The sequence below is a fragment of the Vulpes vulpes genome, chromosome 16 (assembly GCF_048418805.1).
Source record: "Vulpes vulpes isolate BD-2025 chromosome 16, VulVul3, whole genome shotgun sequence".
NCBI classification, from domain to species: domain Eukaryota; kingdom Metazoa; phylum Chordata; class Mammalia; order Carnivora; family Canidae; genus Vulpes; species Vulpes vulpes.
This window is the reverse complement of record NC_132795.1, coordinates 20,621,558-20,649,346: the sequence shown is the minus strand read 5'-3', so window position 1 is coordinate 20,649,346 and position 27,789 is coordinate 20,621,558. Positions and strand designations below refer to the sequence as shown.

At 40.1% G+C, this 27,789-nt stretch overlaps 1 protein-coding gene across 3 annotated transcripts in view; it reads left to right on the top strand.

Annotated features, from left to right (window-relative positions):
• The window catches only part of CASP10 (caspase 10), a 32,899-nt gene extending 5,110 nt beyond the window's left edge, over positions 1-27,789 (top strand). Inside the window, exons 4-9 of one of the 3 annotated variants that reach the window (XR_011998020.1) lie at positions 5,446-5,581; positions 9,006-9,115; positions 16,390-16,498; positions 18,276-18,768; positions 22,000-26,677; positions 27,353-27,789. Coding sequence is in view for 1 of the 3 variants with exons in the window: in XM_026002546.2 (XP_025858331.2) it covers positions 5,446-5,581; positions 9,006-9,115; positions 16,390-16,498; positions 18,276-18,768; positions 22,000-22,153 (1,002 nt within the window). In the remaining 2 variants the exon portion in view is untranslated. Of the gene's footprint in view, positions 1-5,445; positions 5,582-9,005; positions 9,116-16,389; positions 16,499-18,275; positions 18,769-21,999 lie in introns of all 3 variants that reach the window. The other 2 variants (XR_011998019.1, XM_026002546.2) reach the window with 2 other exon arrangements.

Here is a 27,789-nt window from a genome sequence, read left to right as displayed (position 1 = left end):
GGCAGCAGGTCTCTCTTCCAGGCCTCAAAACTTTCTATGTTTTCCTTTGATTCTAATGTCAACTTATAACAAGCAAGTTAGTTAATTTTAGAAGGGGCCACTTTCATATTTTACCCTATAACATTACTTTATAATTATGCTAGTCAATTGCTGTTTTTATTAGATTTTAACTTAATGGAGCATCTGATAACAAAAAAAATACATGTAACATGTATGGAAGTTATGAAATTTAGTACTAAATGAACAGCTGTGGACCACCCCCTCCCATTGCAACTTAGAAATGTGAATATCCCCCATGCTCTCGAGCCTTCATTCCATATGTAGCCCTCCCATATCACATTCTCCTGAGATCAGCTGATATTATTGACAAATAACTTTTGTTTTTAGAAAAATCATTGAGGAGTGGGAGGCTGTTTTACATGGGGTAGATCAAACGAGGACTCTGACTCTGACTCTGTAAGTCATTCATTAAATGTTTCCTGGTGTCAGACCTAAAACCTGAGTAGGTTCATTTTGTTTGCATTGCTGACAATCTTTGAGATCTTTTTTCCTGTTTTAGAGCCCTCAGGGATTTTAGACTGTGTCTTTTGATTAGTCGACTCCTTTCTTCCAAAGGTTTGTTGTGGGTTCCTTGGGGTTGAGGACTGAGTGTTAGTCATCATTATAGCTCCAGAACCTTGGAGAATCTGTTACAAAGTGATGCTCTGAATGAAAGCAGGAATGAATGGGATGATACAGTCTTACCCTTTTCATTCTGAGAAAAGGGCCTGAACCCTTTCTGTTTCTGTGCTTTTACGACAAATAACTGGAGAGATTAGCAGGATGAACTAAGCCACCTTGATAGGATGCGCAGAAATATACTGATAACTTTCTTATACTTATTGCCACTTGTTGGAATCTACTAATTTTCTTCCTTAGATAGCCCCTGGAAGTTCTGATGTCTTTCTGCCTTTCTTACTTTTTTCCTCTTCTTTTTCTCTTTTTATTCTTACGGAAAAAAAAATACCCAACAAAACATAATTGTAGAAAAAAGACATAAAACAAACATATAGTTTAATGAATGATTATAAGGCTAATCCTCTTGAAACCATCACCTAGGTCAAGAATTTGAATTTTGCCAGCCACTCTAGAAACCGCTCCACTTACCCCCATTCCAATCACAGCCCCTTCCTATCCCCTAGAAGTAACCACTGTCCTGGCTTTTATGGCAACAACATTTTGATCTTTCTTTATGGTTTTATCATTTACCTGTGCATCTCTGGGTGTCAAAGTTAGTCTTGGCCAGTTTTTTTTTCTCTTGAGTGTTTTTAAACCTACAGGTTAAACTCCTCTCTCTTTAATCCCTCCCTTTCTTTTTCTTAAAATTTATCTGTTGAAAAAAAATTTATCTGTTGAAGAACCCTGGGATGATTGGCAGATAGAATTGCTGATTATGTGTGCTCGGTACATTTCAACACACTCCTCAGGCTCCCAAATTTCCTGCAAACTGGCAGCTCGATTCAGATGCCAAATGACTCAACCTTAGAAGAGATTTCCTGTCATTTGAAAAGCTCTCCAGGTTATTCTAATAATATTCTCTCCCAGCATGAAGCATCCTCTCACAATTTCTCTGGTCTCTGGGTTTATAAATAAAATTAAACTACTCTCTGTGGTTATACCTTTATGCCCCTCCCTATGTCATGAGCAGAAGTTCTCACTCCCCACCATAGGGTGGAGGATGAGGAGACGGCCAGGGGTCCCTGATATGCTCCACACCATGTCACGATTTTCTACTAGGAAAAACTGGGAAATGTGTTTCTTGCTATACTTTTCCTCCATGGGTCTTAGACCTTAACCTGCAGGCATCCACGGTTTGTGGCCAGAAGCATTCCAAACATTTTGCCCCCTGCTAAATTAGCTTTTAGGTCAGTCATCGAAGGCCCATGCTCAGGTAGCCAAACGATTGTATGCTTTTTCTCATTCAGAACAATAGTAAAGGGAGCTATCGCTGTATTTCACTGTGGCATAAAAACTGTGGGATTCAGAAAAAGCACACTACTTCTTGAGTTCCAAATGATCTCAGCTTTTGATTCTGAAGGAGATCTATTTCTTCGTGTGAGAATTGTGGCTGAGTTTATATACTTTAGATAATCCAGATAATCTCTACTGGATCTTGTGATCAGGCTAGCCTTCTTGAAATGTGTAAAGGACCATCTCTAAGCAACGCAGATGAGTTTCCACGCCAGGGCTTAATAAGGCTGCATTATCTGCTATGTAATTGCAAAAGATTATGTCGCAGAAATAAATTATATAGCAGCCAGGTGGGGAGGGCCTGAACTTCCCTCAGTCAAAAACAAAAGGTTCTAAATTCACATGGTCTCTCTTGAGTTAAAAAAAAAAATGAACTTGGGGGATTCTTCGATGGCTCAGAAGTTTAGCGCCTGCCTTCGGCCCAGGCGTGGTCCTGGAGTCTCTGGATCCAGTCCCACATCGGGCTCCCTGCATGGAGCCTGCCTCTTTCTCTCTGCCTGTGTCTCTGCCTCTCTGTCTCTGTGTCTCTCATGAATAAATAAAATCTTTTAAAAAATAAAGATCTTAAAAAAAAAAAGATCTTTGTAGGGTGTTTTAAGCTTCCTTTTTGATAACTTTCATACAAGTTCATAGCAATATAGCTGCCTTCACACATCCTGAGAGACCCAACAATAGTCCGGAAATCTGTTCTCAGGGTAGCAAATGAACGTTGAATGTAAAGGAAACCACACCCAGATCTATTAGCTTAGCATAGAAGCAGAACAAGCACTTTCATACACTTCCTGCTAGTATTGACTGAGTGGCGTTCTTAAAGTACAGACTTCATTTCGAGTGTGTGTGTGTGTGTGTGTGTGTGTGTGTAGAAGGTGTTATTTACCAAACATCTCATAAACTTTCTTCAAAGTATGAAGAATTTGCACCATTGCTTCTAGAATTTTCTTCCTCCTGGTAGGATGCTGTCAAAAATAGTGTTTCTGTTTTAAGGTTCAGAGATAGCTCATTTGCTTGTGACCTACAGCAGAACATTGTGTGGTGGACCCCTTTGCCCAGCTGATCAGCTCTGGATGAATCTTTCTGCACCCCCTCTTCTCTCCTGCCTTTATTCCCTGGCCAAGCTATTGGTGTGCTAGGGCTGCACTTGGAGACACACAGTTTTCTTTGCCTTTTTGGTTCTCCTCCCTGTCTCTGGAATTTCTTAAAAAATTATAATATCTTTTTTTTTTAAATTATAATATCTTAAGAGTGCCTGGCTGGCTTAGTTGGTGGAACATGTGACTCTTGATCTTCAGGTTTTGAGTTCAAGCCCCATGTTGGGTGTAGAGGTTACTTAAAAATAAAAATCTTTAAAAAAATTATAATTTCTCTTTGACCAGATGAGAACAGAAATCAGGTAAGATTTTGTAACTCTGGCCTTTCCCTTGGTTGCTGCCATCTTGAGAGAGAGATAATGAGAGAGCGCACAAACAGGGGAGAAGGAGAAGTAGGTTCTCCACTGAGCAGAGAGCCAGACACGGGGCTCCATCCCAGGACCCCAGGATCATGATCTGAGCTGAAGGCATACACTTAACCGGCTGATCAACCAAGGCACGCCAGTTGTTGCCATCTTTAGTACCTTGCTTGAAAATACACACATGCACATACACTAACCCTTCCTCATCCTGTTATTGCTGTCTCCCTCCTTCCCTCTACTGCCAAGCTTCTTGAAAGAATAGTTTGTGTACACTCTTTCTCCACGAACTCAAATCTGGGTCACATTTCAATGCATTTCGACATGACTTCAACTTCCATCATTTCAATGAAACTGTTTTTTTTTAATATTTTATTTGTTTATTTGAGAGAAAGAGTGAGCAAGAGAGCACAAGCAGGGGGAGCAGCAGAGGAAGAGGGAGAAGCAGACACCCCACTGAGCAGGGAGCCCAATGCCAGGGCTCAATCCCAGGACCCTGGGATCATGACCTGAGCCGAAGGCAGACACTTAACTGGCTGAGCCATCTAGGCGTCCCCAGTGAAACTGTTCTTACTGAAGCCAGCATGAACATCCTCCTAACCAGATTTTTAGTTTCACATCATTTCTCCATGTGGCTTGTCCTTTTCCATGTTGGCAATGAGACCTAGTCATCCTTCAAGAATCCCCTCCCAGGTGCAGCTTGTGTGAAGCCGGCTATGTGCCATAGATGAATGATGAATAATTGAGTGGTATCACCATTGAAAGTCATTTTTGATTCTTCCTTCATTTTTTCACTTCCAGTTGATCTCTACAAGTCACCAAATTCTATTTCAAAAATGTTTCTCAAATCCAGTGCCACCTCTGTGTTTCCACCACTGGCTTTAGACCAGGTCTTAATCATCTCTTTGCCAGAGTATTTAATCTTACTGCCAATATTTTCTCTCTAATCTGCTTCCTCCCCCAATTTGAAGACTTCTACTCAAAATCGCATGTGTTTATGTTACTGTTCTCCTTAAAAACTTCTGCGGACACTCCTTATGCATGGGAGACATGCTCAAACTCCTCACATACCTTACGTTCCTGCACATCTGATACCAGCCCACCGTTCTAGTCATGACCTGGCTCTTATTCATGATTTGTACTCAAGCCTCTTTCTCAGTGTTTCTGAACACACTTTCCCTTTTTATCTATCTGTTCAGCCTTTCAATATGTCTGGAGAACTTGCCCCAGGTCCCACCTAGCTGATGCTTATGTGTGCAATGAGATAGTAGTGTTCAGAAGTTCACTATTGATGAGTTACTCTTTTCTGTGGGCTCTGATGTAAGTTTGTTCATATATATTTTCTCATAACTAGCTTAATACACTGAGAAGTGCTATTCACTGAAAAGATTATGGTGCCTTCCACCCTGCATGTAATTCAGTATTAAAATAATACTAGCCAATTTGCTATTTTTCCCAGCAGCATTTAAGAATTTTTTTTCTTTTAAAATACTAAATATTTACCCTTTGTATCTTTGGTGTCTCTGTTTTGCTGCTGCCCTAATCTAATTATGTCATTTACAGATGTGAGTGAGAGGGCGTATAGCTCAATAATTAATAAGAGGGCCTTTGACATCAGACTGCCAGGGTTCAAATACCAGCTCTGCCACTTATTGGCTCTGTGAGTTTGGACAAGTTGTTGAACTCCAGTAATTTCATCTTTAAAATGGGGGTTATAATAGTATCTAGCTTTATTGGCTTGTTTTTGAGGTAATATATAGCAAGTAATGCCTGGTATATAGTGAGTTATGTATATTTGGTATTTGTTATTAATATAGATAATTTACTTGGCAATGCCTCTTCCCCCATATATTGAACTTCTCAGGGACAAACACTGTACCTTTTTCGTCATTGTGAGACTTGGTGACTAGAGACCATGCAGGTAATGTTTAAAGAATGAATGGATCATCAGAAGGCAAGTAAATGTGACTCCATTGATTCTCTTGCAGACCCCTCTAAGTTTCCTGGCATATTTGGAGAAACAAGCTCTAATAGATGAGGATAATCTGGGGTTACTGGAGGATCTCTTTAGAAAAGTTGTACCTAACCTTATAAGAAAGATTGAAAGATACAAAAGAAAGAAAGGTAAGTAGCTTACACTTATTTGCTTGCACAAGACCATGAAATTCTTGAACTAATTGGTGGTATATGATGTTTACTCATCACTCTGATAATATTCCCTTGGGAAAGCCAGAACTCTCTCCCTATCTATTCATTCAAGACCTATTTATGAATGCATACTCGGAACTAGGCACGGTTTTAGAAGGTGCCTAGAAGATGTATAGAGCAAAGCTCCTGCTATCTTGGAGCTTATATTCTAGTGAAGAAAAGTAGTTTTAGATAAATGTCTTAAAAAAAAAGATAAATGTCTTTTTCTCATTTTTATAGGAGGGGAGAGATAGAAAATTGTTTTGAGTGAAGTAATGAAGGAGGTGGGGTAGCATGGGGATTAAGAATGAGGTCTAGCGAGTCAGATTACCAGGACTCCACTTATTAATGGGGCAGTGGTTCTTTTCTTAGCCTGTTTCACTTTCCTCACCCATAAAATGGAGATAATAATAGTACATACCTCGTGGGTGTTTTGAGGGTCAAATGAAGTAATTCCTAAAAAAATACATGTCTAGCATAGAATAAAACATGTTGCTATAAATATGTTTGTCAGAAAGTCATGAAAACTTTCATATTCTTAGAATTAGTACGAGGAAGAAGAATTTTATTTCCTTGTTTGTTTTTTTAATTGTGTCTTGTAAATATAGTAATGCTAGAGGTATAGCAGAGGATGGAAATAACACCTGGATGATTTGCTTACTGTTTATCAATAGACTAAGTTTGTGTTTTTCCAGGTTATTTTTCTCCACATTTCTTTTTCTCCAGAAATAGAAATGAATGAGTATATTCATGAAACTTTATGCCACACCCATATTTTAATTCAGGGAGTCAATCTGGTGTGCAAATGTCTTTGGTTAAAAACGAAACTATCTAAAAGGAAACTTCTCTCTAAGAATTCTATAAATACAAAATGTGTTGAGGAACAAAATACACTGTTGTTAAATTGCTAAAATCCCCCAAAATAACTAAAGTAATGAATAAATGCATAATTTAAGTATAAGTTATGAAGAATAAAATGTTTCTTCTAACCTAAGTTATCAAATGAGAAATAAAAAGCTGGGAGTTGATATCAAAAGTACTTTTGGAATCCTCACTGAGCTCTGAATGCTAAGATTGTTTTTTCCAATTACATTCCCATTTTCCTGTAGTTAGTACCCCACACAAAATAAACAGGCAGGTGGTCAGATTGTTCTGGGTAGTTGAACTCTGGAGAAGGTACTCTAATGTTTATGTAGTAAATGGCTCAGTGAGTCTTAAGACGTGAGCTTTATATCAGAAGAATTCTAATTTTGATTTTTCTTTTTTACAACCTACCTGCTGGTTGATCTCTTTTGGATGTCAAAAGAAAACAAACAAACAAACTTGTCCTCTGCTCCTATCACACCAACACTTCTGGAACATTTCTGACATAGATGGGTAGGATTTTTCCATACCAAGTAATTCTTTAATTCTCTACAGATACCATCAGGGTGTCTAATGATTTATTTCAATTCTGACACTAACCAGAGTTAGCACAGACCTTAACTCAATTAGGTTAAGGGCTCAATGCCCTAAGACTGCCCCCTACTTCAGACACCAGTCGCAAATTAATGGGTCCCCAGAATACCCATGGCTTCTGTCCCATTTGGCTATAAACTGAGGGTTCCCATGACCCTGTCCTCAGTTCAGTAATTTGCTAGAACAACTCATAGAACTCAGGAAAACAGTTTATTTACTAGATTACTTGTTTATTATAAAAAGATTTGACTCAGCAACAGCCAAATATAAGAAATGCATAGGGCAAGGTATGAGGGAAGGGGCATAAGGCTTCCAGGCCCTCTCCAGGCAGCTCACCTCCCCAGCACCTTCACATATTTACCAACCAAGAAGCTCTCCAAGCCCCTTCAGTTACAGCTCTATATGGAAGCTTCATATGTAGGCACGATTAATTTAAATCATTGGCCATCACGATTAATTCAAGCTCTGGCTCTTCTCCCCTTCCCAGAGGTCTGAGTATGGGATTGAAAGTTCCAACTCTCTGACCACAGGTTTATTCCTCTGGCACACTGCTTCCCTCCAGAGGCTACCCAGGAGCCCCAATTACCAGTCATCTCATTAACATCTTATTAGCAAGAGACACTCTAACAGTTCAGAGATTCCAAGAGTTTTAGGAGCTCTGTGCCAGGAAAAAGAGGGCAAGACCAAATATATATATGCATATATATATTTATCAGATATCAATATTTCAGTATTAACTTTAGTATAGGTTTAAGAGCTTGTGTTTATTTCTGCCATTTAGGATGAAGGATTAAAAGACTGAAAAGATAGTAGGTAGGCAGATTTTGGACTTTTCTGCAAGTGAATGTGATGTAAAGTCAAAGTCCATTGTATCTGATTAGGACACAAGCTGTATTTGGGGACCACTAGGATAGCTTTCTGAATTTTCTTGAGCCTTGATGTTTGCTTTACTATTTAAAATTTCTTATTAAAGATAATGTATCTTAATTAAAAATAAATTTTTAAAAATATTTTATTTATTTATTTATGAGAGACACAGAGAAAGATGCAGAGACATAGGCAGAGGGAGAAGCAGGCTCCATGCAGGAGCCCGATGCGGGACTTGATTCTAGGACCCTGGGATCACACTCTGAGCCAAAGGCAGACGCTCAACCACTGAGCCACCCAGGTGCCCCAAAAATAAAAATTCAAAGAAGGTTTATTTACTGCCAGCCCATTCCCTAGAGATAATCACTGTTTGCACTGTTTGGAGAATATATAAAGAGATAATTTGTATGTATATGTGTGTAGATAGCTAGATAAATATATATTTAACTAAAATCATGCTAATCATATCCTATAACTTGCTTTAGTCCCACTTAATGCATCTCACATTTCTCCATGTATATAATACAGACATAGCTCTTTTTATTAATGGTTCTATAGAAATGTGTCTTATGTACATAAAATATCTATTTAATCACCACTTTTGAATGTTTTTTTCTTGAATGGTTTTTTCTTTTCTTTCTTCTTTCCTTTATCTTTTTTGCTATAGTCTGAGTTCTGATTTGTTTTTGGAGGTAATGCTTTTGTAATTTCTACTTGGCCATTATGTGACACGTTTAAATGCCATAAATTCTGAAATAGTATTTAGGAAAGTATATAGTAATCTTAAGGAACTAACGAAATGACAAAAATAATAAAAACATAAACAATCAGAAATAAAATATAATAATAAAAGGAATGAGAATAGAATGATAAAGAAAAGAAAAACAATTTATAAGTTCACATTTTTTTTCCTTAAGCAAATGGCACTATAAATCTACAGGTCCTTGTAAAATAATTTCTTTTGGTGATTGGTTATCTTGGATTGCTACTAGTTAGAAGATGATTTTTGTTTTACTATCCTCGGTTCTATTTGCAGCCTCCGAGGTAGCGACACCTCCTGTAGACATGGAAACGGAGTCATTGCATCAAAAAGAGGAAGAACTATTTTCCCGTTCAGACATTAATCAGTTCCATGGAGCCTTATCGGTAGGTTCATTGATGGGTTGGTAAATGTTTCACCACCAGCTCTTCTCTCCACCCTCAACACCATCCCAAAGAAAAAGAGAGAGAGACCCTGATGTGTAGTGTTTGGTATAAATGTTCCCACCATAGCTGATTTCATGTACCAACATGACATCAATTTAATTATAGAATTTCTGGAAATCTGACAAATGGCTCTCACTAGCTGGTTCGAGTTGACTCCAGTACACCACTGGGTTGCTTTGAAGTGGTTCTGTTCTTATGCGATCTGATCAAGGCCAATTTCCTAAGCATAATAGCCTGTGTAGTCCTACCTGACCCATGTTTTTAATGCTTAGCTGTCACTTTTTAAAAATTCTTAATAATGTTTGAAAAGGGGGCCTCAAATCTTGTATGGAGTGCCACAAATTATGTAGCCTGTCCTTTCCAGAGGACAAGATTTGGTTCCTGTAGTGCCCAGCACTAGAAGGGTGGGTACAGGGGAAACACTGGGAGATTTGCAGTCTGTTTCTTATAACATGATCAGGATCTTTGAGAGATACATCTGACATTCTTCTCTGGGATTTATGTTTCTTCCCAGCAAATTTGGGCAGTTTTATCCTGCTAACAGCTATCAGTATCAATGAAGTTATCTTGGCCTTGGAATTTTTTGGTTTTTGTTTTTAATTGTGGTAAAAGCCAACATAAAATTTATCATCTTAATTATTTTTAAATGTACATTGTTGTGTAACCAATGTCCAGAACTCTTTTTATCTTGCAAAACTGAAATGTTATATCTATTAAACAGTAACTACCTATTCCCCCCTCCCACCAGCCCCTGGTGAACACCATTCTACTTTATATCTCTATAAATTTGACTACTCTAGTTACCCCGTATTAGTGGATTCATAGAGTATTTGTATTTTTGTGACTGGCTTATTGTACTTAATATAATGTCCTCAAGGTTTATCTGTGTCAGAATTTTCTATCTTTTTAAGGCTGAATAGTATTTCATTGTGTGTATATACCATATTTTGTTTATACATTTGTCCTTCAGTGGGCACGTGAGTTGCTTCCATCTTTGGCTATTGTGAATAATACTGCTATGAACATGGGCATACAAATATCTCTTTGAGGTAGTGCTTTCAATTCTTGTGGGTATATGTACCCAGAAGTGGAATTGCTGGATCATATGGTAATTCTGTATTTCATTTTTTGAGGAACCTCCATACTGGTTTTCATAGCAGCTGCATCTTTGCATTTCTGCCAGTAATGCATGAGAATTCCAGTTTCTCCACATCTTTGTCAACACTTGCTATTTTCTTGTTTTTTGATAGTAGCCATCCTAATTGGTGTGAGATGGTATTTCATGGTAGTTTTGATATGCCTTTCCTTTTTTTTTTTTTTTAAAGAATTGTAATTTCTTTTTCTTTCTTTCTTTTTTTTTTTTTTTAATGATTTTCTTTATTTATTCATGAGAGAGACACAGAGAGAGAGAGAGAGGCACAGACACAGGCAGAGGGAGAAGCAGGCTCCACACAGGGAGCCTGATGTGGGACTCGATCCTGGGTTTCCAGGATCACACCCTGGGCGGATGGTAGGCGCCAAACCGCTGAGCCACCCGGGCTGCCCTGATATGCCTTTCCTTAATGATTAGTGATATTGAGCATCTTTGTTGGCCATTTGTATTATCTTTCTTGGAGAATTGTCTATTCAAGTCCTTTGCCAATTTTTTAATTGGGTTGTTGTGGAAGTTTTATTTTTTATTCTTAAAAAATTCTTTGATAGCTTCTTTACTACTTTCATGATTTCATATTTTTTACATTTACCATTTTTTAATCTTTACATTGGAAATAATTTCAATCTATAGAAAAGTTGAAAGAATGTGAATAATACTAAGAACACTGTATACTATTTTATTAGATTCACCTACCTGTTGTTTACTTTTACCCCATTTGTGTTAACCTTTGTGTGCTTTCTCTGTCTTTCTCTATCATCTATTTATGTAAACACAATTTTTTTTCTGAACTTTTTGAGAGTAGCTTGCACACATCATGGCTCTTTACTGCTGAATACTTTATTGTGTATTTCCTAAGGATTAAGATATTGTTTTACACAACTATATATAGTACAGTTATTGATGCTAGTCAAGTTTACTTAATACAATACTTTCACCAAGTTGAAGTTCTAACATTTCAATTTTGTCTGTTGATCTAGTAATATTCTGTATAGCTTTTTTTCCCCTCCAATACATAATTCATCTGGGATCATTATTGTATTATCATGTCTCTTTAGTTTCCCCTAATTTTAAACATTTCTATAACTTTTTTTTTATAACTTTTCTTTTTGACATTGACATTTTTGAAGAATACAATCACCCTCACTACCATCTTTTATTTTAAAAAAACAGAATTTTCCTCATTTTTGGTATCTGGTGTTGCTTATGATTTATTTCAAGCAATGTGTTCTCACTAGAATATTACCTAAATTATGTACCCTTCTCAGGGCATCACATCTAGAGGCAGTGGTGTCCATCTGTCCCCCATTTGTGATGATTTTGATTATTTGATGAAGATGTCTCATTTCTTCACTATACAGTTAGTTTTGTATAGTTACTATTTTTCCCTTGCAACTAATAAGCAAGAGGTGGGGAGATATTTTAAGACCATACAAATATCCTACTCTGTATCAAGAATTTCCCCTAGATCGATGGGTATGCACTGATGATTCTAATATGATTCAATATTTACTATGTTCATTGAAAAGCAATGATTTTCAAACTCCAGGATTTTCTCCACATTTGTAAGTCAGCACTCAGCATTCCGCTCTATACAAGAGCCCTCCTTCCTCCCCCCAGAGTTTTTTTTTTTGTCCACTATTCCTAATTCTTCTCCCCACTCACTTTTTAAACTAGTTTTTTATATGCTCAGATACTTATGTGCATGTAGAAAATGCACACACACACACAGACACACAGAGGACTTTAATCTTTGCCGTAGAAATTCAATAGTTTGTAAGGGGTGTGGCTCAACCTTGGAATCTGAAATGCAGTTGTTTTGCTGACTTTGGACTCTGGCCATGGCCTGATGAAGATGGGGGTAGCTGAGTGTAGGAGGCTCTGGGAGGCAGCACCTCAGATTATATACCTTCTCCTAGACTCTCAGGGTTGAAAGGTGTCTTTCTTAATAGTAATCTAAGCAATCCTGTCGCTGAATAAAATGAAACTTGGTAAATCATACCATCTTTCATTTGCACCTGACAAGTTCTCTTATGTAAAAGAGCACTGCCAACCATTGCATTTATGAGAAGAAACTGTTTTTCAGGTAATATCCCCTAATTATTTAATTTAACATTAAAAACCAAATCAATGTTTCTGAGTGTGGCATAGGATTTTCTTAAGGAGAGTCACATCTATTGAGGAGATGTAACAACAGCTTCCTTTTAAAGCTTTCTTGGACACTTGACCTGGGGCAGAGCCTGCATCTGTGTTACCTTTAATACCCTTTAAATTTTGACTACTTTCAGAACTAACTGGACAAACCCAGAAAACAGCTTGCCTGGCCCTTGGATGTTGCCAAAAGAAACTAGCATTTTACAGGAAGGAAAAGGTAGCTTGGGGAAAGAATAGCCGGAAGTGTTCTGAAGAGTGAAACTGAAATTCTTTTGCATTTGTTTCTTCAAAGTTGGGGAATTCATATATTGTGCAGCCTAGGAGTGAGGCACTGCAGCTTTGGTCTGGCTTGAAGATAGTTTTTTATATGCTCAGATACTTATGTGCATGTAGAAAATGCACACACACACACAGACACACAGAGGACTTTACTCTTTGCCGTAGAAATTCTTTTGCCACCTCATGCCACCGGAAGCCTGGAGTGCTCTAGCAGGGAGGCATCCCTAGAGACTTGGGAACTTACCAGTCACCTCAAACAGGTCTCCTGGTGCTGTCCACCACGTAGACAGTGGCAGGGTTAGCCCCTGACCAGAACACCTTTGGGGCTTTCTGTTGCAGGCTGAGGGCAAGGGGTGTGGGGGTGGAGTGAATGGGGGGGGGGGGAATCATGCACAAAAGATGAGGCCCTAGGCTAGGTTTTAATTTTGTATTTAATGGTATAGAATGTTCATGTAGGACTGAAGTAAAAACTATCAAGAGAGTATACTCAGAGGGGACTACTTTACATTCCTGCCTCTCTTTCTCTCCCCCACCATAGACTGCAGTTTTTATGAGTTTATTTTTTATTTATCCTATTGTTACTTTTGAAAAAAAAAACCCCAACCATGTCCCCCCTTTATTATCAAAGAGGCAGCCCATTAAAATACTATTCTTCACTTTACTTCCTTCATGTAACAGTATAATGCAGAGAAGTGTACGGAAATTGTCCTCTGCATCCTGAGGCCCTGCATGGGTGTACCACAGCTCTTTCATGCACTTCCTATCGGTGGACATCAGGATGATTTCTAGTCTTTAGTTATTCCAAATAATGCAATGAATGGATATCCTTGTGCATGTGTCATATTATATTTTTGTCATTGTGTCTTTGTGAACTTACTCCTTTGAAAGGAGAGAGTTGATTCTCTTTTAGTCACCCACTGCTGGCCTTTTGTATGGCTGGGGATAAAGTGTCACTCCTTCTCTGCATCAAGTCCACCTTTTTGGGCCTCATCCTAACTCTGTGAATTCCTTGTATTTCATTCATTTCCTGTTTCCTCAACAGAAGGGTGCCTGGCATGATCAGCCCGTAGGGGGTAGTGGTAGATGCTTCTAATACATACACTTAATTACCTAACTTGGATCAGTATGGCAGGAATAGAAACATCTGATATATACTAAGCAATTTGAGGTGACTTGGGAGAAGGTTAACAAATTAGTGGAGAATTCATCTCTTTTCTCAATTCAGGCTTGGATTATACCAGGCTTTTCTCTGGGAGGATATAGAGGGCTGAGTGGTTTCTACTCAGACGCTGTGCACAACAGCGTCTGGGGAATGCAGGCAACTTCTCTCCCTCTACTCTTCAGACTTAGATCCTGCTCTGTAAGGAGTGATGGGAACCCTTGGTAGGGCCAAAATCCATAAGCCAGCATGACAGAGCCGAATGCTGACTCTGTGGGAACATCTGGTGTGGTGTGGCTCCAGATGGTGCTTGTGTTTTTCAGAGTGGGGTAGGCCAGAGGGAGGGACTTGGCACTGGTATGTTTAGTGCCCAGAATCCTTGCCCCAAAACCATGACTTGAGGAAAATATTCCAGAGTCTGTCACAGGGCTGAGTGGCTTATGGACAGGTTTTTGGTATAGTCTCTCTGTGAAACATAGTTTAGCAGAGGCCAGCTTACTGTTTTTTTTTCCCCTGGAAATTTATACTTCGGAGTCCACTTTGCTTTCCGGAATCTCTGCTTTCTGCCTAAGTAGGGGATAGCACGATACAACGTTGATGAGTTACCATTACTGAGCAGTTGTGTGCCAGGCACTGTTCTATGAGCTTTCTAGGGCTTATCTCATTGAACCCTTCGGTCACCTGGAGATAGGTGATTAGCCTCACTTAATGATGAGGAAGTGGAGACTCAAGAGGCCAAGTACTTTCCTGAAGGGTCATGTGACTAGAAAGGAGTGAAGCTGTGATCTGAACCCAGCAGTCTGACTCCAAGCTCCCCCCTCCAAAGACCCTTGCTCTACCACTGTATAGCTCCAGGAGCTCAGGCAATGGTTTCACTTCTCTGAAAAGTAAGTTTCTTTTAGTTTTGCAATTCTGTGGTTTGGAAGTTTGGAGATTACTTCCCTGGAACATTATCGTCTCCTAAAGAGAGGAGGAATTTACAGGGGCTCTGTGGAACTGTGGTTTGGCTCCTTTTTGGTGTTTTCTATGGTCTGGGGATACTGGATTCACTCAGCCTGAGCTATGCACCCAGGGCTCACCCTTAACTATAGTTAATAATTGACTCTGGCCTCAGAGACAAGGGCAGAGCTTGTTGGATTCTACTGAAAACTTGCTGGGTGTGGGAGAAGAAAAGCTTCAAGTTTCATTTTCCTGTACTGTCATGTGACAATGCATCAGTGGCTTCATCTCTGTGGTGGATTCTTATTTAGAGGAACCAAGGAGTTCATAAACCGAACATGTCAGAGCAGTGCAACCCTTAGCCAGGGCCAGAGATGTGACTGGGGCTGGGGACTGATTTTTACCCTGCTCAGATTGGGTCTCTGGGCTTCCCTTTTTTCCCCTCTTTCTGTTTCTTGGTATTCACCCGGCCACTCTATATCCAGTAACAGATAAATGCTGCCAAAGCCCACCCAAGCTCTCTGCCAGAAACACTTGAGCGGTCTCATGGGATCTTGACTTGCAAACCATCCTCTGTAAGGAAATAAGAATTTGGGGGACAGATATTGGAAGAGTCTGAGAACTTCTCTTTCTAGGCGATGGAGCAACCCTGGTCTCTGTGGAGATGCTGGAAGCATCCACTGGCCCTCTAACTTCTGAAACCAGCACAAAAGTTTAGACAGTTTCTTCAGATCTTCTCCAGCTAAGGTCCATCCCTGAATGACTTTGAGGGTTCAGAGCAATTTGTTTCTGTGATTCTTCTTCCTCTCTCTGGGATTATCTCAGTCCTTCCCACCTTTTTCTGAAACAATCAGAAGTGTGTTGACCTTTGGCTGTGGAGGCAGTGCTGGCATCATTATAGCCACACAGAGCCTTTAAATTATTTCTGGGTACAGTTTTCTTTTCTGTTGACTGAAGCCACTTCTTTTCTACTTGAATCAAAGATATACCGTGTTTTTAAGAGATCATGTAGCCACACAGAGGCCCCACTGAAGCCAACTCAGCTTATTTGTAATCACATGCTGTTTACAGTAGCCTTCAAAAATAATTGCATGTATTTTAAAATTCTCACTGTGATTTCTACAAAAGAGATTTCTATTTTCAGGGGAGTCAGATCACTCCAGGACCTTACCATCTGAAAAGTGATAAGCATTTGATATATTTGTCTCATTAGATCCTTACTTAATGCTTTCTTCACCTTGCTAATCCAAAAAAGAAGATACTTTTGCATAAGCTCTTGATTTGCCAAAGTTAAAATACGTATTTTGTTACTTGGCACTGCTAATCGACAGTCTGCAGTCAAACCAAATGAAGTCTGATATTTAATCAGTACCTGGCATTCCACATTAGACTTAATTGATTAATTCCAGGCCAGTACCTGAATCTTAAGAAGTCTCAGCCATTGGTACTGATAAATGGAGTGGTTGGTTACTAACATTAAACCCTTAAAATGAGGATTCCCTAATAAGTGGTTCTATCTTTTCTTCTTTCAAGGAGGCAAATGTGTACAGGATGGATCGGAAACACAGAGGCCATTGTGTTATTGTCAATAACCATACATTTGCCAAAATGCCAGAGAGACCGGGGACTGATAAAGATGCTGGTAAGAAAATCTGGAATAGTATATCAAATGCAAGTTGGAGATCTTAAAATCACTTTTTTATTTTTACATTTTCTTTCTATAAATTTAATCTTCCATTTAAATGTAAGAATGCTGTCATAAATGCTTCTGGCCTCTTGGGAGTCCCTGGTGTCTTAGTCCACCCGGGCTGCTATAATGAAATACCATAAATTAGATGGCTTATAAATGACAAACACTTATTTCTGATGGTTCTGGAGGCTGGGAAGTCCAAGATCTAGGCTCTGACATTCTGATGCCTGGTGAGAACCTACTTCCTAGATGTCAGCCTTTGTGCTGCAACCTCACTTGGCAGAGGGCGTGAGGGAGGTTTCTGGGGTCTCCCTATAGGCTCTGCCTCAACTTAATCACCCCACAAAGTTCCCACTTCCTCATCCTCTAACTTTGGGTGTTAGGATTTCAACATATGAATTTTGAGGGGACACAGCTTTTTTTTTAAATTTAAATTTTAGGTGGTTAACATACAGTGCAATATTGGTTTCTGGAGTAGGATTTAGTGGTTCACCACTTGCATACAACAGCCAGTGCTCATCACAAGTGCCCTCTTTAATATGCATCACTCATCTGGCCCATCCCCCACCCATTTTCCTCCATCAACTCTTAGTTTGCTCTCTAGCATTTTTTGTTTTCTGGTTTTTTTTTTTTTTCTCTCTAGCATTAAAAGTGTCTTATGACTTGTTTCCCTCTCCCCTTTTTTTCTTTCTCCCCTTCCCATATGTTCATCTGTTTTCTTAAATTCCACATATGAAAAAAATTCCACATATGAGTAAGATCTTATGGTATTTGTCTTTCTCTGACTTATTTCACTTAGCATAATACACTCCAACTCCATCCATGTTGTTGCAAATGGTAATAGTTCATTGTTTTTGTTGGATAAATAATATTCCATGGTGTGTGTGTGTGTGTGTACACACCCCACTCCATCTTCTTTATCTGTTCATTAGTCAGCAGACATTTGGGTCCTCTCCATAGTTGGCTAATATTGATAATGCTGCTATAAACATTGGGTACATGTATCCCTTCGGATCTGTATTTTTGTATCCGTTGGGTAAATACCTGGTAGTGCAATTCTTGGGCCATTAGGTAGCTCTATTTTTAACATTTTGAGGAACCTCCATACTCTCTCTGGAGAGAGTGGCTGCACTGATTTGCATTCCCACCAACAGTGTAAGAGGGCTCCCCATTTTCCCCATCCCTCTTGTTTTTGTGTTGTTAATTTTAGCCATTCTGACAGGTATGAGGTGGTATCTCATTGTGGTTTTGATTTGTATTTCCCTGATGACGAATGATGTTGAACATCTTTTCATGGGACGCAAACATTTAGACCATAGAAGAGGTGTCACCAACCTGTTGAGTGACAAGAGTCCCTGACCATTTACAACTCCATGGTTTTGGGGGAAAGCATAGCACATCAGCTAGAGAAAAACTACATTTGAGCTCTGGTTCCACCGCTGACTAATTTGTGACTGTGGGAGAGTTCTGGGGCCTTGGCTTCCTTATCTGTGAAATAGGATGAAACTCAGGCTTCTGCAGACTCTCAGGACCATTGTGATAGCACTATAGGTAACTATAAGAAGGCAGGTAAATTGTAAAATTTTGTGGTTTTGAAAGTAAAAAATCAGCTTCAGGCTCTTTGCTGTGCAAATAGCATTACATGTTGTTTCATCCCTTCATTTTATTTCATTCCACTCAATTTCATTTCATTTTATTGTTTCCCCTTTCTTTCCTTTTTTTTTTACAGAGTGCTTGAGCCTTGTGTTTCAGTGGCTTGGGTTCAGTGTACATATATATAAAAATGTGACAAAAGGACATCTGGACGAGGTTCTGCAGGAATTTAAGTGTCATCCAGACCATGTTGATGGAGATTGCTTTGTGTTTTGTGTTTTGACCCATGGGAAATTTGGAGCTGTCTACTCTTCAGATGGGACCCTTGTTCCCATTCGGGAGATCATGTCTCATTTCACAGCTCAGAAATGCCCTGGTCTGGCTCATAAACCCAAACTCTTTTTTATCCAGGCCTGTCAAGGTAAAGAGATACAAACTCCTGTATCCATTGAAGCAGATGCTGTAAATCCTGAGCATGTATCCTCTTCCCTTAAGGATAGTATTCCCGATGATGCAGATTTCCTTCTTGGCCTGGCCACTGTCCCTGGCTATGTATCCTTTCGGCATGTGGAGAAAGGCAGCTGGTATATTCAGTCTCTGTGTAATCGTCTGAAGAGCTTGGTCCCAAGGTGAGAGTTTTGAGTTGTCCCATCCACCTACCTGTTTATCTGTCCATATGTCTATCTGTTTGTTTAGTTATTCATGCAACCACCCATGCATTCATCTGTCTATCCATCGATCCATTCATCCATCATCCATTCATCCATCTATCCACCCATCCATCCATTCATCCATCATCCATTCAAACATCTATCCATCCAACAAACCTGTATTGAACACCAGCATATAACTGGAAAGAAAGATACAGAATTTAAAGAAAAACACAGTCCCTGACCTCAAATTGCTCACAGTCTAGAGGGATAGAGAAACTAGATGGGGGAAGAACATCCCTTGCGGCAAACACACATGCCAAAGCATAGGTGTATGGGAGCACATAGAACTAGTACCTTCCCCAGATTTGAAGGATCAGGGGAAGCTTCTAGAGATGACAGATAGATGTTGGGTAAATAATTGGGGTGAAAGACATGCTGGACAGAGGGAACAGTATGAATAAAGGTAGGAGGGCCTTTTATTTGTGGCTTTCTCAGTGACTCATATTTACTGATTACTTGTGTCGTCTTTGGCATTATAATGTCTTTGATCTGCCATTGCTCTGACAACTTTTCCTTCTGTGTCTGCCACATGCTCCTTACCTGGTACTCTGGAAATGGGCCTTCACCATGGTTTAGCCCTGGACCCTATTTTCTGTCCTCTATAGCTCTTGGCAACGGTAGCTATCCCTGGAAGCCACTGGACCTCTGTGAAAATGTCTCCCAAATTGCCATCTCTGGTCCATTAATCTCTGAGTTTTTGGAGAGCAGAGTTGTTTCATTCAGCTTTATATACTCACACCTGACATGGACCTTATCTCTTGTTAGCTTGATAAATATTTGTTAGGCCAGTGACTGACTGGGTGTATCTCATTCTTTGGGTCAGTCTTATATGTTTCTTGCAGCTTGTTGGAATCCCACCTTTGTGTTGCCCTTGGAGCCTGGTCCTGAATTCATCTACTTAGTTCTCTCCAGCAGCCTCCTACTCCTGAATCTCCATCTCTAGGAATGGTCCCAGTGCTCTTCTGGGATTTCAGAATTGGAAACTCAGGATTGGAATCTTGAATCAACTTTAGCTTTTCCCTCTTCTTCACTAATCCCTCCATCTTCCCCCCCCCCTTCCCCATAGCCATTAAAGACCAATGTCCTGTGACTTCGGGGACAAGGCAGTATTTATCAAGGACTTATTACTATGTGCCTACTCTACTGGGTACTGAGCTAGGGATTCAGGGTACAGTTGTGAATGAGAGAGAATCTTTTCTCCATAGAGCTTATCATCCAGTGAGAGGAAGAGAGGTAATGAAAATGTAAGTGAGGGGCCCTTGGGTGGCACATTCGGTTAAGTGTTTGACCCTTGGTTTCAGCTCAGGTCATGCATAATCTTAGGGTCATGGGATTGAGCCCCGAGTCGGGCTCTGTACTCAGGGTGGAGTGTACTTAAGACTCCCTCTCCTTTTTCCCCTCACCCCCTTCAAATAAATAAATCTTTAAAAGACATGTAAGTGAATATTTAAATCAATAAGATACTTTCAGGAAGTGATACCTGCTATGAAGAAAGCAAAGAAGATAATACAGAAAATTAGGCAGGGAGCTACTTGAGAAGACTTCTTAGTAGAGGTGATATTTCAAGTGAGACTGAGGGATAGGAAGGAGTCAGTGTTGGGAAGAGCCAGTGGCAGAGGGAACAGCTGGTATGAGACAGGGTGCAAGGACAAAGAAACAGACAGGGCCTGCATTCCCACCTGAAAATAGCAATCATGATGAGGATAAGTAGTAGTAATACTAATGAGATTAAAAATGATGGTCAGGGGAATATGATAACCAGTGTTATGTGTTTTCCATAAAGCATCTCATTTACTTCTCATGCAGTCCCTAAAATGGGTACTCTTAGAGTCCTTATTTTAGGGCTTAGAAAATTGAGGCACAGTGAATTGTGCCTGTGGCGCACAATCAGCAAGGGATAGAGCCAGGCATGATTCACAATTGAGTTCCATCTCCAGAGAGCCTGTGCTTTGCTCTCGAGTATATGAATGGCCTACTCCTGGAACATTTTGGTAAATGCTAAATATCACTCAAGCCCAGACTTCTCATAGAGAAGACTCCTCTATGGAATCATCTCCCAGCAGGAAGTGCTCTTTTTCCACTGAACTTACAATGGAACTTTGTCCACTTTTTTTTTTAAAAGATTTTATTTATTTATTAGAGAGAGTGATGAGAGAGAGGGGGAGAGAGGAACCTAAGTAGACTCCTCACCAGTCAGGGAGCTTCATGTGGGACTCCATCCCAGGACCCTGGGATCATGACCTGAGCCAATGGCAGATGCTTAACTGACTGAGCCTTCTGGGGGCCACAAAAGAAGGGGATTTGTCCACTTTTTATATGGTGTTGACCTTCTGCCTTGTATTAGTGAATTTTGTGTATATGCTATACTTGGTACATGCTTCATGTCTGCATTTGAAGTGTTTAAGCTCAGGAACTGTGCCATGTGTATCTTTGTATCCCTCCTCAAACCAAGAATGGAGAGGGAATTATTAATAGTAGTGTCCCTCTCCATCTTCATCACCTACTTATCTATCTATCTATCATCTATCATCTATCTACCAGTTTGGACGAGAAACTTGAAAAAATAATTAAATGCAAACATCCTTTGTGGATCAAGTGCCTTAGAATACAATATGTGAAGTCAGAAGAGCATGAGACTCTTTTAATTTACTTATTTTTTAGATTATTTATTTATTCATGAGAGACACAGGGAGAAAGGCAGAGACATAGGCAGAGGGAGAAGCAGGCTCCTTGCAGGAAACCCGATGTGGGACTCGATCCCAGGACCCCAGGATCATGACCTGAGCCAAAGGCAGATGCTCAACCATTAAGCCACTCAGGCACCCCAAGTGTGAAGCTCTTGATCTCAGGATCATGAGTTCAAGCCCCACATTCAGTGTAGATTGCTTAACAAAAAGAAAAAAAAGAATTAAAATGCAAGATGTGGCTGGTATAGTGTTCTTAAATGCTAAATATAGAACTGAATAGCTTCATTTGATTTTGCATCTCTTGTTTTAATTTTGACATAAGCATTTCTTTATATTTGGCAGAATTCCAGGGGGAATCTTGGCCTGTTAAACTGGGAAGAAGCCACATGGTTTAGGGTTCCTTGCTATGATGTGCTTTCTGTCTCCTGATTGAACATGTTTTTTTCTTATCTGCCTGCAGACATGAAGATATCTTATCCATCCTCACTGCCGTCAACAATGATGTGAGTCAACAAGCAGACAAACAAGGAACGATGAAACAAATGCCCCAACCTGCGTACACACTACGGAAGAAACTAGTATTCCCTGTGCCACAGAAAGAACTTTTATTGTAGTAGACAGTTTGACTCTTTGACTTGAAAGGAAGCTTGGTTCATCATTCCATTCTCCCGCCCGTCATAGGAATCAGAGATAGATGGGGAGCTGGCCTCTGTCTGTCCTCCTAACAATAGGAAATTCCCTATTTACTGACACAGGAAATTCTTTTTCTTTCTTCTTTTTGACAAGTCTGAATGTTAGAACACTTTCTTTATTGAAGCCTTGGACTATCGTCTTAGCTGGAGTTGTGTACCCTGAGAAATGCAACTGGTCTTGGTTTGTGCATCCCTGAAGTAAAGGGTGGAAGCAGGTACATTTTAAGATTAATTTGAGCTCTAAGAACCACTGATTTTAGCTTCAACTGGGCTTCAGTTTCTTTTCTACATGAACACCCCTTGTTGTCATTCTGTGTCTCCTCTGCACGACTTTGCTTTGGACATTGGATGATGATAGAGATCATGCATGGTTCATTGACTTCTGCTCTCCCCTTCCTAAGGCTTTTCTTCTGCACATCTTCTTAGGTGAGAATTTGCTCTATACGACACGCACTTACCACTTGAGTGTAAGGAAGATATTCCTGCAGGAACTGTTTCTCTTGGGCCGAGAACATCCTTGCTCTAGGATGACTGTATGAAAAGAGACGCACTGAGCCACTATGGGAGCAGAGACTTTACCACCTGAGGTTAAATCCTGTGTCGGTCAGAACCTTTCAGATGCCGATGACGGAACACCCATGTCAAACCAACTAAAGCAGAGGAGGAAATATCTTGTTTCCTTCATCTGAAAAGGAAACACAGATGGGTAGTGCTGGCTGCACATGAGGCTCGAATCAGGATTCAGTCTGCACCGTATAGCATGTCTCTCGTGGCCAAGGGTTCTCTTGGTGGTTGCACTGTGCTGACAGTGGTCAACAGCCCCTGCCTTGTTGCCCCAACACACTTGCTCCTCTGGCCCAAAGGATTGAGGAGAGAGGCAGCCAGAGTCTGAAGCTGTTCACAGGGAATGTTATTCAGTCCTTAATCAGATGGTTATTGGGCTGTGCCTTAGAGGGTGTGGTTCGATATGGAAGCCTTGATACTTTTTACATTAAGGTTTTGAATATCTTTATTTATGTGAACTTACTATTTTTTTCAATTTCAAGAGGAATTTTTTTCAGTTCCTGAAAGAGGGAGGTTGAAAGTCCTGAACTTAAAGCCTTAATTTATAGATGCAGAATTTTTTTTTTTTTTTTGAAAACAGGGAACTTTAGTATAAATACGAGGTCCTGGGGGACAAGGAGGGTCCTGAGGGGCTTCCATAATTTAACACTCTTCAAAGGCACAAACAACAGCAGGGGTAGGGTGGGGGCCAGGGCGGGGATGGACCACCCCCACCCTGCCCACAGGATGAGGGGCACATTGCAGAGCTTGTGGGTGGGGAGCTTTTCCCCCAGGAGTGACCAGTCACATGCTGGGGACAGAGAAGAGGTGAACACTGATGTTTCAGAGGAAGGGGTCATTGTATTTGGCAGTGGGTGGGGACAAGGCTGAGGCCACATGGGCCACTACATTCCCCCAAGAGTCTGGGCCAGTCTGGAGGCAAACTGATTTGCTGCAGTCCTCCAGACAGTTATTGTTTACAGGATTTTATTTCCCACTTGAGTAAACCGGAATGTCAGAGGACATAACAGGGGTTTAGGAACATTTCCTTGTATATGCTGATGCTTGTGAAAGATCTAGGGAATGAAGAAAAATAACTCTCAGTGATGCCTGATTTTGTAATTATTAATGTGAAAGTTAAATTAATTTGTGGTATATTTGCTATGAGAAATATTCAGAAGTTTTTTTTTTTTTTTTTTTTTTTAATATAGTAGTTACATGGAATTGAATGTAGTTTGACCGAGGAGAGGAGTCTAATACATGTCAGGGTGATCTTCCAAAACCATTGTTTATACAAATCAAAGCTAACAGCTCGTGATTACAGTCTTTGTCCAATTAAATATCACAGATCACCTTTGGCCATTTCATAGTGCTTCTCTGCAAGTGAAGGATGACGTAGTATAAAGCAAAGAGCAAAGAATCTGGAGGTAGAGGCCTATGATTTCCTTTTTGCCTGTGACTCCCTTACTCTGAGACATTAAATCAAGAAGGTTGTTTCTTGAGCCTATCTATAAAGTAGGAAAATATTACCTATTTAAGGTAAGGATTTAAGGGAATGTAAGATATATATCATAATGTAATACACTTTTAAGTGGCAGATGCCTAAAAGTGGCACTAACCAAAATGGAAATTGTTAGATTTAGTGGCAGATGCCTCTGGCACTAACCAAAATGGAAATTGTAGAGTTTGAGTTCCTTTGCATCTAATTCCAGCTGAATTTTGGCCACAAATCAATCCTAGAAATTCCCACTGATGTCCTGTGAGTGAAAGGCTGCTGCTTCCCTGACTGATCCACAGTGTTCCCAGCAGCAGCAGGCTGGCTCTTGGCTCTAAATCCTGCTGGACAAAACATTGCTAAGGAACCCTCCTTCATCAGCAGCATTTGGGGTTTGATGTTTAAGTCCTGGTCCTGTGGTCTGTTTCCCACTTCTGTTGTACGGGAATTTGGTGCTTGTGCCAGGGTAAATTCTAGAATCAGGGAACTTGCCACGAGCTTTCTTTTCAGGGTTCTCCGGCAAGCACTTTAAGAGTCACTGGACATTGATGACTATAAGTCATGGGCCTGTGTGGACACCAGGAGTACACCCAGCATTCAGTCATTTCTCTTAAATGAAGTGTGTAAATGTGTGTCCCTTGTCTCTCTCTCTCTGTGTGTGTGTGTGTGTGTATGAAAATTTTGAGTGAAACACAGGAGGTGGTTTGATCACAGCTATTTGGCGGGTGGCTACAGCCATTGTCTGTCCAGACATTTATGAAAGAAATGTGTGGACTGAGTGAGGTTTCTATATATTTTGCCTAGTTTTGCTCAACCTACAAGAGCTGTAGTTAATTGTTTCTTTTCTGTTTTTTTTTTCCCCTCAAAAGTTTGGTTTCTGCCAAACAAAATGAGGGCATGGAAATTTTTTAAAGTATACTGTGCAAATGTTAGCAGTTATGATGATATTACTGGTGGCGATTATTATTAGACATAATAGTCACCACAGATCCTATTGGCCTCTGCCGCAAGGCCTTACCATGCTAGTGGGCAGTTTTGATATTACCGGGGTTCCTCTTAGAGCCAGTGCTCAGGTAATGCAAACATACAAGCAGCTGGCACAATGTGGTTGCTGATCAATCAGAATGGAGTGCTACTGAACTGCAGCCCTTTATCAATGATCACAGGTCTCCACAGAGGTAGACCAAAAGAGAAGTTTACCTCATTTTGTAGGTGACTTTTGAGCCAGAATTGTGTCATCACATCTTCCAGGTCAGATACTCTGAGTGATTTAGTCAAGTCAACTCAAGTTGATTTAGTCAACTCTTAACCTAGAGTTCTTGGGTCCTTGGATACTTATGGATTTATTCTCAGGGTCTGTGAGTCCTCCACCTTTAGTCTGAAATGCTTTAATTCTTTTTTAGTGATAATCTTAAACATTAATAGAGGTGGGTCCTTGCTCGTCTGCATGATCATTTCATATTTGAGTACTGCCAAACAACTTTTATGCTCCTATCCTGGTGCCCACAAGAAGGAATGAACTTTTTTTTTTTTAAAGATTTTATTTATTTATTCATGAGAGACACACAGAGACATAGGCAGAGGGAGAATGAGGCTCCCTGTGGGGAGCCCAATGTGGGACTCCATCCCAGGATCCTGGGATCACCATCTGAGCTGAAGGCAGACGGTCAACTACTGAGCCACCCAAGTGCTCCAAGAAGTGATGACCTTTATATTGAACTTTTTAATGTAGCATGGATTAGGGTTCATGGCCTGAGGTCCTCAGATCTGTTGTCAGGTACCAGTGGTTAATCTATTTGAAACTTGTTTCAGTCCATCCTCTTAAGCCATGACAGACTTCTAGTCCACCATCACTCAACCCTTGCTTAACTCTCCATGGAGGGAACTCACACTTGCCAAAGGTCATGGATTTGGAGCTTGGAAGGACCCTAGAGAACCCATGATCCAGCCTTCAGAATGTCAGCTGGCTCACTAAAGTTCAGTAGCTGTTAGTGGAGGATTTGCAATCCTGTATATCTCCTGCTTTGCAGTCTTGGCCACCTGATTTCACTGTGAGACAGCTTTAATTGTCCCTTTCCCTGTTGTGATTTGAACCTGCTTAGCTCTTACTGAAACCCATGGCCCCTCATTCTAAACTCTGGAGCCATATGAAACAATTGTAGCTGTCGTCCAGGGAAGCACCTGTTGCCTATGACAAGTTATTTAACTTTCTTTCTGGTAGGGTCTGGCTTTCCTCAGAAGCCTGCAGTTTGCTTTTAACTATGTGTTAAGAATCTCACATTTGTGGTAGCACTAATTTGTATCTTTAAACAGCAGCTACATTTCTGAAAATGGAACCCTTTTAAAAAAGTACTAGGGGAGGGCAGCCCAGGTGGCTCATCAGTTTAGCACTGCCTTCAGCCCAGGGTGTGATCCTGGAGACCCGGCATCGAGTCCCATGTCAGGCTCCCTGCATGGAGCGTGCTTGTGTCTCTGCCTCTCTCTCTCTCTCTCTCTCTCTGTGTCTCTCATGAATAAATAAATAAAATCTTTAAAAAAAGTACCAGGGAAATTCCTTGTTTAAAGACTGATTTGCCTATGTAAACAACCATTTTTTAAAAAAATATTTTATTTATTTATTCATGAGAGAGAGAGGCAAAGAAACAGGCAGAGGGAGAAGCAGACTCCCTGTGGGGAACCCGATGTGGGACTCGATCCCAGGACCCAGCATCATGACCTGAGTCAAAGGCAGATGCTCAACTGCTGAGCCACCCAGGCGTCCGTAAACAAGTATTTTGTGATGTAAGTTTTGCATATATGAAGTTTTAAAAGAGGATTTTTCTATTACAAATTTTAAATTGTATGAATTTTTACTTTTTAACACTATTTTTGTACAGGTAATCTCTTTACATTGCTCAAAGAGAAGAAAATACAAAAAGGTATTCAGATCTTGCCTGCATTTCTGTCATCAAATGCTCGATCGTCCCACCTCCGCACCCCAGAGATAATTTCAGAATTTCTTTTAAAAGATTTTATTTATTTTTTCATGAGAGACAGAGAGAGAGGCAGAGTCAGAGGTAGAGGGAGAAGGAGGCTCCTTGCAGGGAGCCTGATGTGGGACTCGATCCCAGGACCTGGGATCATGACCTGAGCCAAAGGCAAACCGCTCAACCACTGATGCCTTGGGGCCATCCCAGGTGCCCCAAGGATTTCTTAATACAAATGCAAATACAGCAAATACAAATATATATGTGTTTTAAAGTAAGTGTTTCTTTTTTTTTTTTTTTTTTAAAGTAAGTGTTTCTTGAAACAAAGTGTGTACACGTGAAACTTGCGTGTCTCATTTGGTCTCATTTTAAATGATTCTGGAAGATGCCTGAAAATTCCTGAGAATAACTTTATGAGAATAAAGTTTGTTTATTAAACAAACTCCTCCATTAAACAATAACTTTATGAGAATAACTTTATGAGCTTTGTGGACTGGGTAGTTGTAAATAATAGTAATTGACCAATAAATAAAAGGATTTTTTTTTCCTTTTAA